This window comes from Colobus angolensis, unplaced genomic scaffold, assembly GCF_000951035.1.
Source record: "Colobus angolensis palliatus isolate OR3802 unplaced genomic scaffold, Cang.pa_1.0 Scaffold198, whole genome shotgun sequence".
NCBI lineage: Eukaryota > Metazoa > Chordata > Mammalia > Primates > Cercopithecidae > Colobus > Colobus angolensis.
This window is the reverse complement of record NW_012115132.1, coordinates 2202149-2215326: the sequence shown is the minus strand read 5'-3', so window position 1 is coordinate 2215326 and position 13178 is coordinate 2202149. Positions and strand designations below refer to the sequence as shown.

The following is a 13178-nucleotide window of genomic DNA, read 5'->3' as shown; positions in this document are numbered from 1 at the left end:
AATGTCTTCCTATAACACAAGTAATTATTTTGAAATGTGTGCTTAGAATTTTCAAAGTTGGGAATTCTATACATGGCATCACTATACACTCTAAAATATCCTATTTTCCAAAAATAATTTCAGCTGGACAACATTCAATTAATTGAAACTTTAAATAACTGTCATTCAGGCGCTTCAATATCTGATCATATTCTCTTTGCACTTATACTCCAGGCCAACCGCACGGCCTTCTAATTCCTGAACACACCTATGCTTTCCTACATACCTTTGAAGATACTGTTTCTTCTGCTGAGAGAACTTTACTCCATCTCAGCCTACTGAAATCATTCCTCCTAGTGAGGCCAGCTAAAAATCCCACCTATTCACAAAGCTCTCTGCAAAGTATGTGGACAGGTTTATTATATATACACCCACAAGAAGGTAACACAAGATATAAAAAGCTACAAAGACAGAATGATCAACTTAAAAAGTTATTTATTAAACGAGTTAAACACAACTAAAAGTATATTTAGAGAACCAATATTCAAGTATTTTTGTCAAACTTTCTAATGATAAGGGAAATGATAAAAATGGAACAGATATAAAAATATTCTTAAACAAGTATTAAAGCATATGGAAAATTCAGAAATAAAAATAAAAATGCACCACCATACAATGAAATCAAAACGTCTCATATGTGTTTCAAAATGCTTATGGTAGGAGAGCCAAATTGTCTATTTCTAGGTTAATAAACAATATATAAGGTCACCTTTTTAAAGGTATCATACTTTGTGTCCTCAGAAATAATTTTGGAAAGAGTAAATGTTGGGTGTGTAAATTGTCCACATTTAGCAAAACATATTTTACATATGAATATTTTCATTCATACTTATTGGAAAACAAAACAAAACAACTTACAATTTAAACATCTTGATTTGAAAACAATTTTGGATTTGATAGTTCTGCTAAATTCCAACATCGTAACCGCCGAATGTGTTATCAAAAGATAGTTATTCAAAATTTTTTAAAAAAAGAATTGCTTCCCCAAATCTCAGTATTTTAGAGCAGAAGGAAAAATAACATATTCTTTGTACATAAATTCTGATGCTTAGTTTCTATGGTTAATACAAAAATGGTGCAATAAGGAAGAGTCCTGTAGAAAAGCCTCTGTCTTTTCAGTAGTTTCAAATGGTGTTATACAATATTTCACTGGAGATAGTGGTTGCACCACAGATTTGGCAGTTGCTTCTGTGTAAATCATACTTTGCCCCATAACATCCACCAAAGGCTTTCAAACATAATTGACTTTGGCAGTACACATGGAGACCATGATGCGAATGGGGACTGCCAGTGGATATGAGGGCTTTTATGAAAAGGAGTTTGCTCTGTGTGTTTTGAGGAGGAAACAGCGGAAGAAATAGTCTATCCAGAACTACAAAACACATTTTCCTAATTAGATCCCAACTGTATAAATAATGTAAATCAAATGCTTAGAACTTAAATGAATTCAGAATTTCTGTAGGAGAGGCAAATCCTTTCCCCCCTCCCTTTTATCATTGTCATCAGAGAGGACAAAGCTTTAGTTACATACATTCTTCTGGACATGGAAGGAAAGGTCTCTTTGTCCCCTTCTCAGTCTGAAAGGGAAGGAGAACGAATAGACCTGCCACTGGCAGGGCTGGAGAAAGTGAAAGGCTCCTTGTCCTTTTCTTTACTGTCATGCTTATGCTTGTGTTTGTGCTTATGTTTGTGCTTCTTCTTCTTTTTCTTGTGCTCATGGTGATGGTGGTGATGGTGGTCACTGTGTTTGGAGGCTGTAGATTCCTTAGTAAAGACTGAGAGTGGAGCGCTTGCCACTGGATGCATACCCATCTCCAAAGGTGATTGTTCTTTACCTTCAAGATTAAAAATACCCAAATGAATTCCTGTTGATAATAAGGAAAGCCAGAATAAAGAAGGAGGAAGGTGATGACAGTATGTAAAGAGGGATTCTTAAGTTTTTATCACTTCTATTAGGAATGAGAGAAGTATCTAAATAAGACATGTAATTAGTTACACACAGTTTTTCAGCATTGTGGCCAGGAAGTTGAATATATAGTTCCTTACAGTCTACAAATTCAGCCATATACCAGTGTGTTACCAAATAATCTTTTAAAAACTAATATTTTCTAAGTATTATGAAAAAACAATATTACACATGGTGTTACAGGTTAAGACTCACACTGGGGCTGGATGCGGTGGCTCACTCCTATAATCCCAGTACTTTGGGAGGCCAAGGCGGGTGGATCACTTGAGGTCAGGAGTTCAAAACCAGCCTGGCCAGTGTGATGAAACTCCATCTTTACCAAAAATACAAAAATTAGCCAGGCATGGTGGTGGGCTCCTGTAATCCCAGGTACTCGGGAGGCTGAGGTAGGAGAATCACTTGAACCTGGGAGGCCAAGGTTGCAGTGAGCTGAGATCATGCCACTGCACTCCAGCCTGGGTGATAGAGTGAGATTCCGTCTTAATAAACAAACAAACAAACAAACAACAAACGACCAACATTGGTCAATGAAAACATAACTCACTCAACTACATTTCTGCTCTACGGTATTGGGGAGGGGGAGATGATAATACAGTTGACCCTTGATCAACATGGGTTTGAACAGCATAAGCCCATTTATATGTGGACTTTTTTTGTTTTTAACCAAACGCAGATTGAAAATACAGATTTGAAGGATGCAAACCTGCATCTAGATAGAAGAGCTGGTTTTTCATATGGGCCGACTGCAGGACTTGAGTATGCATGGATTTTCGTACACCGGGGAGGGGTCTTGGAACTAATCCCCCCTGCGTATACCAAGGGATGACTCTATTTTCTTTGTGCCATCTGGAGAACAACTGATATACACATAAACACGATATTCTAGCTACTGATAATGGTATCTCAGTGAAAATCAAAATTTGTATAGCTCCTTAAGACAATTTCTAAGGATAGACAACATGAACTCTAAGAAGATTCAGAACACACAGCTTAAGAAATCCAGAAAAGGTGGGGAGTCTATAAAGGGAACATCTGTCTCTCTACACAGATGAGAGTAGTGTCAGTACAAAGAAAGAAAGAAACAGAATTAGCAGGCCCATACTCTAGACTAGGTTGTCCTGTTAGCCTTTAGCTATACTTCATCTCTCTGGGCCTAGTTTATCACCTAAAAATCTAGATCAAATGTCCTCAAAGGTTCTCTACAGTTTTAACATTCTATCAGTCTAGGAATTTATAATAGTAGTTCTCCAACTCTAGTGTACAGATTTGCTTTTTCCTCCAGACCCACAGGCCTATAATCCTTGGGCCATACTCTGAGAAACAAATCTCTATTACTATAGGTTAATGGCATTGCTTTACATGCAGCCAACTTAAGCCCAAGATTCATCTCAGATTCCCTCCCTTCCAGAGCTACCTGGTTACCAAATCTTGTTGATTCTCATAAGTATCTCTTAAATCCACCCCTCATCCTAATTCAGTCTGCAACTGTATTAATTCAGACCACCTCACCTCATTGGGATTATGGGTACTAGTATTATAGGTACTTGGTACTAGCCTCCTCCTAGTCACTAAGGTTTCTCTGCCTGAAGTATCTTATGGGTTAAGTGTCTAATGTATATGTAGTTCACAGCAGTGGTTCTCAGAACACCAGGGGTGATTCTGCCCCCAAGGGGACAAAATTGGCAATGTTCAGAGACATTTTGTTACTGACATCCTACGAGTAGAGGCCAGAGATGCTGGCAAACATTTTAAAATGCACAAGACACCCCTATATCTCCAACAAAGAATTATGCCTAAAATGTCAATAGTGTCCAGGCTGGGAAACCCTGCTGCATCATGGTCTTCCTAAACAAAGCTGCTTTTTATCTGCTTAAAAACCCAGTTGGTTTTACTGACGGTACAAAAGACAAACTCCTTGGACTTCAGTGCAGGAATTTCTGAAAATATATACTATATATTAATCCAAACTAGCTAAAAAAAAAAAAAAAAAGGCTTTTCACTAAAATAGATTTCAATGTAGTTTCTTTTTTTAAAAAAGTAAATTTCTCAGCACAAATTTTGATCCAAACCTGCCCCCAAATCATGGTTTTCACCAAACCAGATATCACCACAGAAGCTTTCTAAAAATTACATTGCAGTACTAATTTTACTTATTGACAGTTCATAATCTGTCCTGAAGTTACCTTTCCAGCCTCCCATTCTTCCTTTCTATATACTACTCTAGGCTAAACTTTTCATAACACTGTGTATTTCTAAATGCTATTCCCTATGCTTGGGATGTCCTTCTTTCCTTATTCCTTGTCTAACTGATACACCCATTTAACAAACATCAGAAACTGGAACTGGGGAAAACATTGATAAACCAGACAGATATCAGCCCTCCTCCCTCCTAGGAGATTGCAGAGTAGCAAATAAGAAATAAATTGAGTAAGTGAACCTGAGTAAATAAAAAGGCAAAACATAAAGTGAAACAGGAGCACAATAGGAGACTTAAATTAACTGGGGGAAGGGGGGATCAGACAGGCAAAGTTCTCCAGGAAAGTAATGGTTAAGCTGCAACCTAAAGGAAGAAATAACGAAACAAGGAACATTTTAGTCTCTTCAATAATTTAAAACCTAACTCAAATGTTTCTTTGAAAGGTTTTCTTCAAATTTCCCAAAGGAACTGGTTCCTTCATGTTTCCACAGCATAATACAGATAAGGGAATTAAGTCAAAGAGAGATTTAAGTAATTTGCCCAAGGTGGTACTGGCAGGTCTGAGCTACAAATCTGAAGAGCCTGACTCCAGGGTCTTACTTTTAACCATGATGCTACAGTGTCCATCTACACAAACATGGACTGCTGTATTTCTGTTGTCTTTGAGTCTCTTCCATTAAACTGATAGCCTCTTGAGGAGAGGAAGTTTGTCTTTTTCATCTTTGTGTCCCAACATATAGCACAGTTTCTATCATCCCCTAGCACGCCCCCTTAACAAACCTTGTTAAATGAATGAATGAATTAATATAACAGAATTATACAGTTGTGTTTCTTTTTAAATGTCAGGTGAGCTTAGTCCAACCAAATATAACTTGAAGGTCACTGATTTTGAGGAGAGAAGAATAATGCACAAAAACCATTATAGCTCATCCATTCAAGTGGTATTTGACTCCTGTACTTCCTCTGTGTCAGGCACTGCTCCAATATTTTAGAACATGTGAACAAATTAAAGTTTCTGTGCTCACAGATTATTCACATTTTAGTATCCCCAAATTCTATTTCTTATATTAATGATCTTTGTAATAAAGCCAAAACTAATACTAAAGTAAAAGCTAAATACATTATTTATATAGAGAGGCAAGTTTGGGGAACTGTATCTTCTGTAATAATTGGCACCCAGATATTCTTTAAAAGAACAAAAATATTGAGAGATTATCTGATTTACTTTCAGCCATATATGCTACCGTATTTTAATTCAGATTTTAATACATACATTGCATGACTATGTTCCTGATTCTATAAATATGGGAAAATAGGCCAACACCTAACAGAATACACAAGTGGGTGATAAGAAGTAATAAGAAGCTTTAAAGTCTCATGAACAAATTCCTTTAGCTTCCATCTCATTATTTAATCATTCTATATCAACAGACTTTGCAGCTTTCTCGTTGGCTGTCTGCACTCTTGGGAGCTTGAGGTTCTCTTTTGCATTTCAGAGAAGAAAGAAGTTTTATCATTTAATCCTAAATACCTACCAAACTACTTGGATTGCAGAAAGCCAATCATTATGTTGGAACCTGTACTTCTCAGTTGCCTAATGGGCAAATGAACATTTGTAGGTATGATCTTTCCAAAGAATACTTACAACCACTTCAAAAGTGAATCCAATTTTTTTGTCTAGACAGTGGCCTTACACTTTGCATCAAAGAAATATTGGTAATAAATCTTGCATTTCTCTTGAGATACATAAAGTCTACTAAGAAGACAATGGATTAGTTAGCACCAAGGACAAAGGAGTTAGAAACCAGGGCTCCTAGGACAAATGGCTAATCTCAGGTCTATGGTAGAATATTTACAACATGAGCTTGAAACACAGGGTGTAACTGCAAGAAAGTTAAAGTCTTGTCAGATGAACTCAGTCCAAAAATGGAACAAACTGAATATGATAAGGACAATAATTGTGACAGACTGAAAATGACTGATCAGCATTGGAGACTGCTAGGCAGTAACTCATTATTTTGAAAATTATTAAATACATAGAAAAATTAAGCTTTGTTTTCCTATAGACTTATACCACTGGGTAATAGTAAATGAGGAGAAATTTAGCTTTACAGAAGTAATCCAGCTTATAAATAAAAATGAAAGTATAAATTGAAATATCACTATCTTGCAACTTGATGAATTAAGGAATCTAGGTTGAACATCTATAGTGGTTAACCTCAAAGAGTCAACCAGACATTGTATGCTTCCAGACTAAAGAACACACACCCTTTATAAACCTGAATCCAATTAGAATTCTAGATACAACTACAAACTGACAGAAACTAGAGACTTTAACATGTTAATTATATCATGGGTATAAAATTAATAAAATACAGACTTGAAAAGTACAGAACAAAACCTAGTTTCTTTAACAAATACATTGTAAGAGAGGAAAAGAAAAGAGGTATGAATTGGAAACATTAGAATAAAAAGTACAGAACAAAAACCTGGCTTCTTTAACAAATACATTGTAAGGGAGGAAAAGAAAAGAGGTATGAACTAGAAATGTTAGATTAAAAAAGACACAAAGGCTGTAGCAGCCAACTGGAATGTGGACCTTATGTGGACACTGATTTAAACAAATAAATTGTTAAAAATAAAAATAAATAATGGCATTTAGAGTCAACTGAAATTTAAACAGTGACTGGATATTTAATGACAAAAAAGAATTAGTAAATTTTTTTAGGTATAACATTACTGTGGTTATGACTTTTTAAAGTGCTACCTTTTAGAGATACATACTAAATAATTTATGAATAAAATTACATGATATTTGGGATTCACTTCAAAATAATTCAGAAGGGTAGAAATGGGTAAGATTAAATAAGACTGACCACGAATCAATTATTGTTGAAGCTGAGTAACATATACAGGGGCCTCATTATACTTGTCTGACTACTTTACAGTTCTCTATAATAAAGCTTTTTTTTTTTTCTTTTTTTTTTTTTCTTTTTTCTTTTTTTTTTTTTTTGAGACAGAGTCTCGCTCTGTTGCCCAGGCTGGAGTGCAGTGGTGTGCTTTTGGCTCACTGCAACCTCCGCCTCCCAGAGATTCTCCTGCCTCAGCCTCCCAAGTAGCTGGGATTACAGATGCGTACCACCACGCCTGGCTAATTTTTGTATTTTTAGTAGAAGTGGGATTTCACCATGTTGGTCAGGCTGGTCTTGAACTCCTGACCTCAAATGATTCACCTACCTTGGCCTCCCAAAGTGCTGGAATTACAGGCATGAGCCACTGTGCCTGGCCCAAAGCTTTTTTTTAAAGGAGAAATTAAAGCAATCTGGCAATACCATGAAAGTGTTACATGCTTATATTCCTTTAGAAAGTTTTCTAGAAATTTAATCCCATTAATATGCTCATGCATATGTGAAAAGACACATATACAAATATATTAATTGGCAGTAACAGGAGAACAAATGATCTGTGCTACCCTATCATCACCAACAACCTTTAGCTCTTAAGTTTTCATTTATACTATTTACTATAATTGTATACTATATAATTGTATGTAGTATAAGTATATATATTATATATACAATTGTATGTATACAGTATGCTTTATTTATTCTCTCTATATATAGAGAATATATGTTTATATACTTTTTCTCTCTCTATATATGTACATATATATATTTTGCTTATTATCTATCTTTCCTAAATAATGTTTACCAGGTCTAATCTAAGGTGGTAAGAAAGTGTAATTTCCTTATAATTAGATTTGGAACACACAAAAGTTTACTTTCACAGGAGCATAATGAGGTCATCTACAGAACTATCAAGACAATACATATATTACCATCCCTTGATACAAACATTTACACACATAATTTCACATATCCTTTCAGGGGTTTACAAGATGCCTGCTAACTTGTCCATCCACAGGCACCACTCATCTTTAGGCTAATGAAAATCCTTTTACTAAGGTGAAATACACGTCACTCTTCTAAATAGCAAACACATCAGAGAAAGGAGATACATTTAGTTCACAATAAAAAAATTTTCCTATTTCATGTTATATGGAAAGAACAAAAGAGATGTCCAGAGTTGTATTGTTCTACTAATGTAAAATCTTTCCTGGAGACCAAATAAAATGCACCATGGATAAGGGTTAGCTGCAGTCGAGTTAACAAATGTAAAACAAACAGAAAGAGGTACTTAATGTAAGTCTAATGTGGAAGCTTTTCAGCCCATGTGATGAAAGTGCTGATAAGAAACCGTGAATAATCTGATAATTCCAGTAAATTCATTCACCTTAGGTATATGTTTAAATTTAACACAAAACCTGCAGTTTTTATTAGGAAAGGTGTAAGTTCTGTTCTGCAGATTGTTTAGATCACTGTAAAAAAATGTAGAGTTATATCATTATAATTTAAGGATAAAAAAATCAAAGTCTGTTTTTCATATTAGTTTCAAAAGAAAGACCTCTAGAGCAAGCTCTCAAGCTGTAAAAAAGTTGTTTTGTTTTTCTTTTAAATTAAAAAATTTACCAGAATTGTGTTTTTCTGACTTATGCAAGAAGGCATTACATAATACTGCAGCCCTAGCGAGGCAGCTGCAGAAACTCTCTGCTTCTTTCCCACAAAAACCACTAGGGAATTCCCTTGCTCCTTGTTCCCCTTGCCTGGCCTCTCCTCTCCAGCACTGCAATCCCTACAGCAACCTGGGAGACAGTCCAGTCACCTCAGGCTCTGCAGTAGTAGACAGGGAGCTGCTGTGGTGAGAAGGGAGAGAATATTGTATATTCATCCCTAAAACCATGGGAACCATAATGGCCATTTCTCTGTATTCCCTTCCTTACCTCAGGAAAAGGAAAATAAATAATAAAGTAATGAAGGAAAATACTCTTGCCATTTCTCCCTTCTCATCCCAATGGCTTAATCTAATACCCACATATGATTCTGCCCTAAAATATTCTACTATTAAATGCAAGGAAAGGGAAAACTGGGGAAGCAAGGTTAAAAAGTAAACCATAACATGTTCTCTACTTAAACAGTTTCCGTCTCTTCTTTAAACACACATTCTTTTTCTATCCCTCCTAGACAAGTCTGTAACACATTCCAGTTCTCAATTATCATCTGGCTCCTTGGCTCTAAGGGGGCCATCTAGGATTTCATCTCAACTCATGAATAAAATAATAAAATAAAATAAAATAAAATAAAATAAAAAGCAGAGGCTGGAAACTCAAAAGCCTTTGCCTGAGGAACAGCATAAATGAGTAAACAGACTACTGGGTGCAGCATAAGAGATCACATGCCTTACTAAAAGGGCCTCTCACTCTTTTTCAGGAAAAGCTATAAATCCAGAATTTCTTTTTTCTTTGTTTCCCAAATGTCTCCATCAGAGTAAAAGGAAATCCATATTTTTCTGTGTAACCTCTTTATTTTTAGTTATCTAGTTAAAAAACTTTTGTGAGACTTACAGGAAGATGCCTCAGCTGGATGAACTGGATATGGGCCAAAAAACCTCATTTGTGACCTCTAATTTAGAATCCCTAGAGACTGAAGAGAGGTCACAGCTTCCCTCACCAGTGCTGTCTCCCTCCTAAACCCACAACTCTCAGCTCCAAGAAAGGGCAACTCTCAACCCCAAGAAAGGTGGCTGCCATGGTAAGAGATCTTCAGCTCCTGCTGGGAGGCAGGAAGAGAAGAAATCCCTTTTTCACTGTCATTTTGACTTGACTTGGGTTAGGCTAAAGTTGTGCTTCCCATATCCCAAAAGTTGGAGCTCTGAGTGAATCTTCTCACAGAAACATCAATACACACAAGGGCTAGGTTTGATATTTGTATTCTTTTTTTTGAGACAGAGTCTCGCTCTGTCGTCCAGACTGGAGTGCAGTGGCCGGATCTCAGCTCACGGCAAGCTCCGCCTCCCAGGTTCACGCCATTCTCCTGCCTCAGCCTCTCGAGTAGCTGGGACTACAGGCGCCCGCCACCTCGCCCGGCTAGTTTTTGTATTTTTTAGTAGAGACGGGGTTTCACCGTGTTAGCCAGGATGGTCTCGATCTCCTGACCTCGTGATCCACCCGTCTCGGCCTCCCAAAGTGCTGGGATTACAGGCTTGAGCCACCACGCCCGGCCTCTGATATTTGTATTCTTGATGTATGGTAGGAGTTGTAAGGTTTTTGTCTGGCTAGTTTGGGAAAGTTACTTTCACAAATACAATGTTGCCAGGCCTGGTGGCTCACGCCTGGGATCCTAGCATTTTGGGAGGCTGAGGCTGGTGATCACTTGAGGCCAGTAGTTTGAAACTAGCCTAGCCAATATAGTGAAATTCTGTCTCTACTAAAAAAGAAAAAAAAACATTAGCCGGGTGTGGTGATGCACGCCTGTAATCCCAGCTACTAAGGAAGCTGAGGCATGAGAATCACTTGAACCCAGAAGGCAGAGGTTGCAGTGAGCCAAGATCGCATCACTGCATTCCAGCCTAGGTGATAGAGCGATACTGTCTCAAAAAAAAAAAAGAAAAAGAAAAGAAAGAAAGAAAAGAAAAAATTACCTATAGAAAAACTGCATTCAAAATTCCAAAATAAATATATTTACAAATAAACCTTCAAAACACTGTTATTTGTAAAATGAAGGTTCTCTACATTCTTATAATATCACTGTTGAATTTTAAGACTTGCTCATTGGCCTCAGAGTACGGAATAGCAAAAACACATTTAAAGGAAATTACAGTCACATTAAAGAATATATTCAAAGTTAAGATTACTAGATCAGTCCATCTAACTGGTATATATTTTTGCCTCATGCCAAGAAAGGACCCTACACTAATAGCACCCAAAATTAAAATGTTAATGCGTTCCTATTCCCCACCATTAGGGCTGTGTTTCTTTCTCCCCAGTCTTCCCATATGATGCCATGAGAACTAAAAGCCTATAAAGACCTGAAAAAAAGTGAAAATGTATTTTAAAAGCAATAAGGAACAATGATAAAAAGGCACACTGGTGGGCACAAAAAAAGTGTTCAGATTTGCTTCTACATAGGTTAATGTGCCACACTGCTAAGAAAAACCAAACGTATTGTTTTTGGAACAGAAATTGATTAGACTTTTGGAAATTCAGAGAGAATTTTTTCTTTTAAAGGTAAGCAGAAGCATCATCCTCAAACTGTGTCAAGGAGTTTGAAATTCTCTAAGCTTTATAATTTTTAAAAATGTAGAAAATTCTTTACATCTAGTAAAATTTCAATAAGCATAATGATAACAAAGTAAAATTACACCAAAACCAAAAACAAAACCAAAAGAATACAAAAATTCTGGAAGGGCCAAGAAATATCAAAATTCACTAATTAAAGTAAGGGCAAAAGTCCCCAGCTGATTTCCTTCTGAAACATATTTTGGGTGAATCTATTCCAATAAATGCATAGAACACACAAAGAACGGTAAGTAATCAACAGTCCGGGGGGTTTCAACATCAAAACAGTTTAACGTGCTGCTTTTGCTTGAAGTCCCCTATTAATAACAGTTGATTCATAAGCTCTTCAAAGCAATAAACGGCATTCTTTAAAATATTAGATAAAAACATAATTTATATAAGCAAAATCCATCAACTGGAATATAATCAGAAGTTCATAGACTGTAAAGTCTGTCTACTTCTGGAAAAACTATTCTTTAAAAATGATTTTGTTTATGTATCTTGTTTTTCACTCCCTGTTCCTTCAGATTTTGAGGACTAAATCTTTGTTTCACGGTAGTTCATCAGCATCAAATGTTTGCACTTCATTTGGATTATAATCCTCTCTTTGTAAGTGATGAAACAGAATAAGCAGAAAACAATGTGAAACAGAATAGGTAACAAACACATCTGAATTGAATTACATTTCACAAACTTAAGCCCAATTACTGTGAAATGATATAAGGGAATATAGCATCAAGTCTTCACGAATGAATCACCAATTATATGAGTGGGGGATAAGTGGTTGATTTTTTATTTCATGCCTTTATATCTTTTTTATAAAGGTACAAATTAAATGGTTTCTATTGAAGTTGGCATTTGTCATAATATTCTTAGAAAAAGCATGGCAAAGAAAGAGCAAAATGTTCATTATAATTAAATAGCATTATCTTTTAAATTATCTTTAAATGGCCTATGGGGGATATTTTTTTTCTCACTTAATTTTCTGTTATTTCCAAGTTTTCTATAATAGGAATACATTACTTTTGAAAAAGAAAGGTCTATTTTAAAATAGTCTTTAAAGTTAGATAACATAGGCTCAATGTATTACAAAAAAAGCCAAATCCTAAGATCTATAATTTTAAAGGGTTTTTTAAAGTTGATGAAGTAACTTTATTACGTTATAATTATAGATTTATTCTTCAACAAAATAATATTAATTCTGATTAATTATTTTTACCTGTTCCCTTCCGTGCAAGTTCCAAACTCCACTGGGGTTTTGTGGTGGGTGTGCTGTCACAGCCTGTTGAGTGCTGCGGTATTAAAGCAGATCGGGAGCTAGCTGGCCGATATTTCGAGAGCCCTAAAATGCCAAACAAGAAAAAAGAGGGATTTATTTCTTTGTTTCCCAAAAGAAAAGAAAGGCTGACAGGTTTTTATAAACTAGCCTTAAAGACAGAAACAGTTCATCCACAGTAAAATTCTAACAGTTGAAAGGATACTAGCTGGGTGGAGTGGCTCACACCTTTAATCCCAATGCTTTGGGAGGCTGAGGAGGGAGGATCGCTTGAGGCCAGGAGTTCAAGACCAGCCTAGCCATCACAGTGAGACCATATCTCTACTACAATCAATCAATCAATCAAATCAGCCAGGTATGGTGGCATGTAACTGTGGTCCTAGTTACTTTGGAGGCTGAGGTGGGAGGATGTATTGAGCCCAGGAGTTTGAGGTTGGAGTGAGCTATGATCATGTCACTGCAATCTAGCCTGGGCCACAGAGTGCAACTCTGTGTCTTTAGAAAAAAAAAAAAAAAAAAAACTATT

At 36.2% G+C, this 13178-nt stretch overlaps 1 protein-coding gene across 2 annotated transcripts in view; it reads right to left on the bottom strand.

The window, feature by feature from the left end:
* Positions 1–454: 454 nt before the first annotated feature.
* TAF2 (TAF2 RNA polymerase II, TATA box binding protein (TBP)-associated factor, 150kDa) overlaps positions 455–13178 on the bottom strand; it is a 109249-nt gene continuing 96525 nt past the window's right edge. For both annotated transcript variants that reach the window (XM_011941066.1, XM_011941067.1), the window contains 2 exons: positions 12596–12718; positions 455–1874 (listed from right to left, as the gene is read on the bottom strand). In XM_011941066.1, the coding sequence (XP_011796456.1) occupies positions 1612–1874; positions 12596–12718 (386 nt within the window). In that variant the 3' untranslated portion in view covers positions 455–1611. The remainder of the gene's footprint in view (positions 1875–12595; positions 12719–13178) is intronic.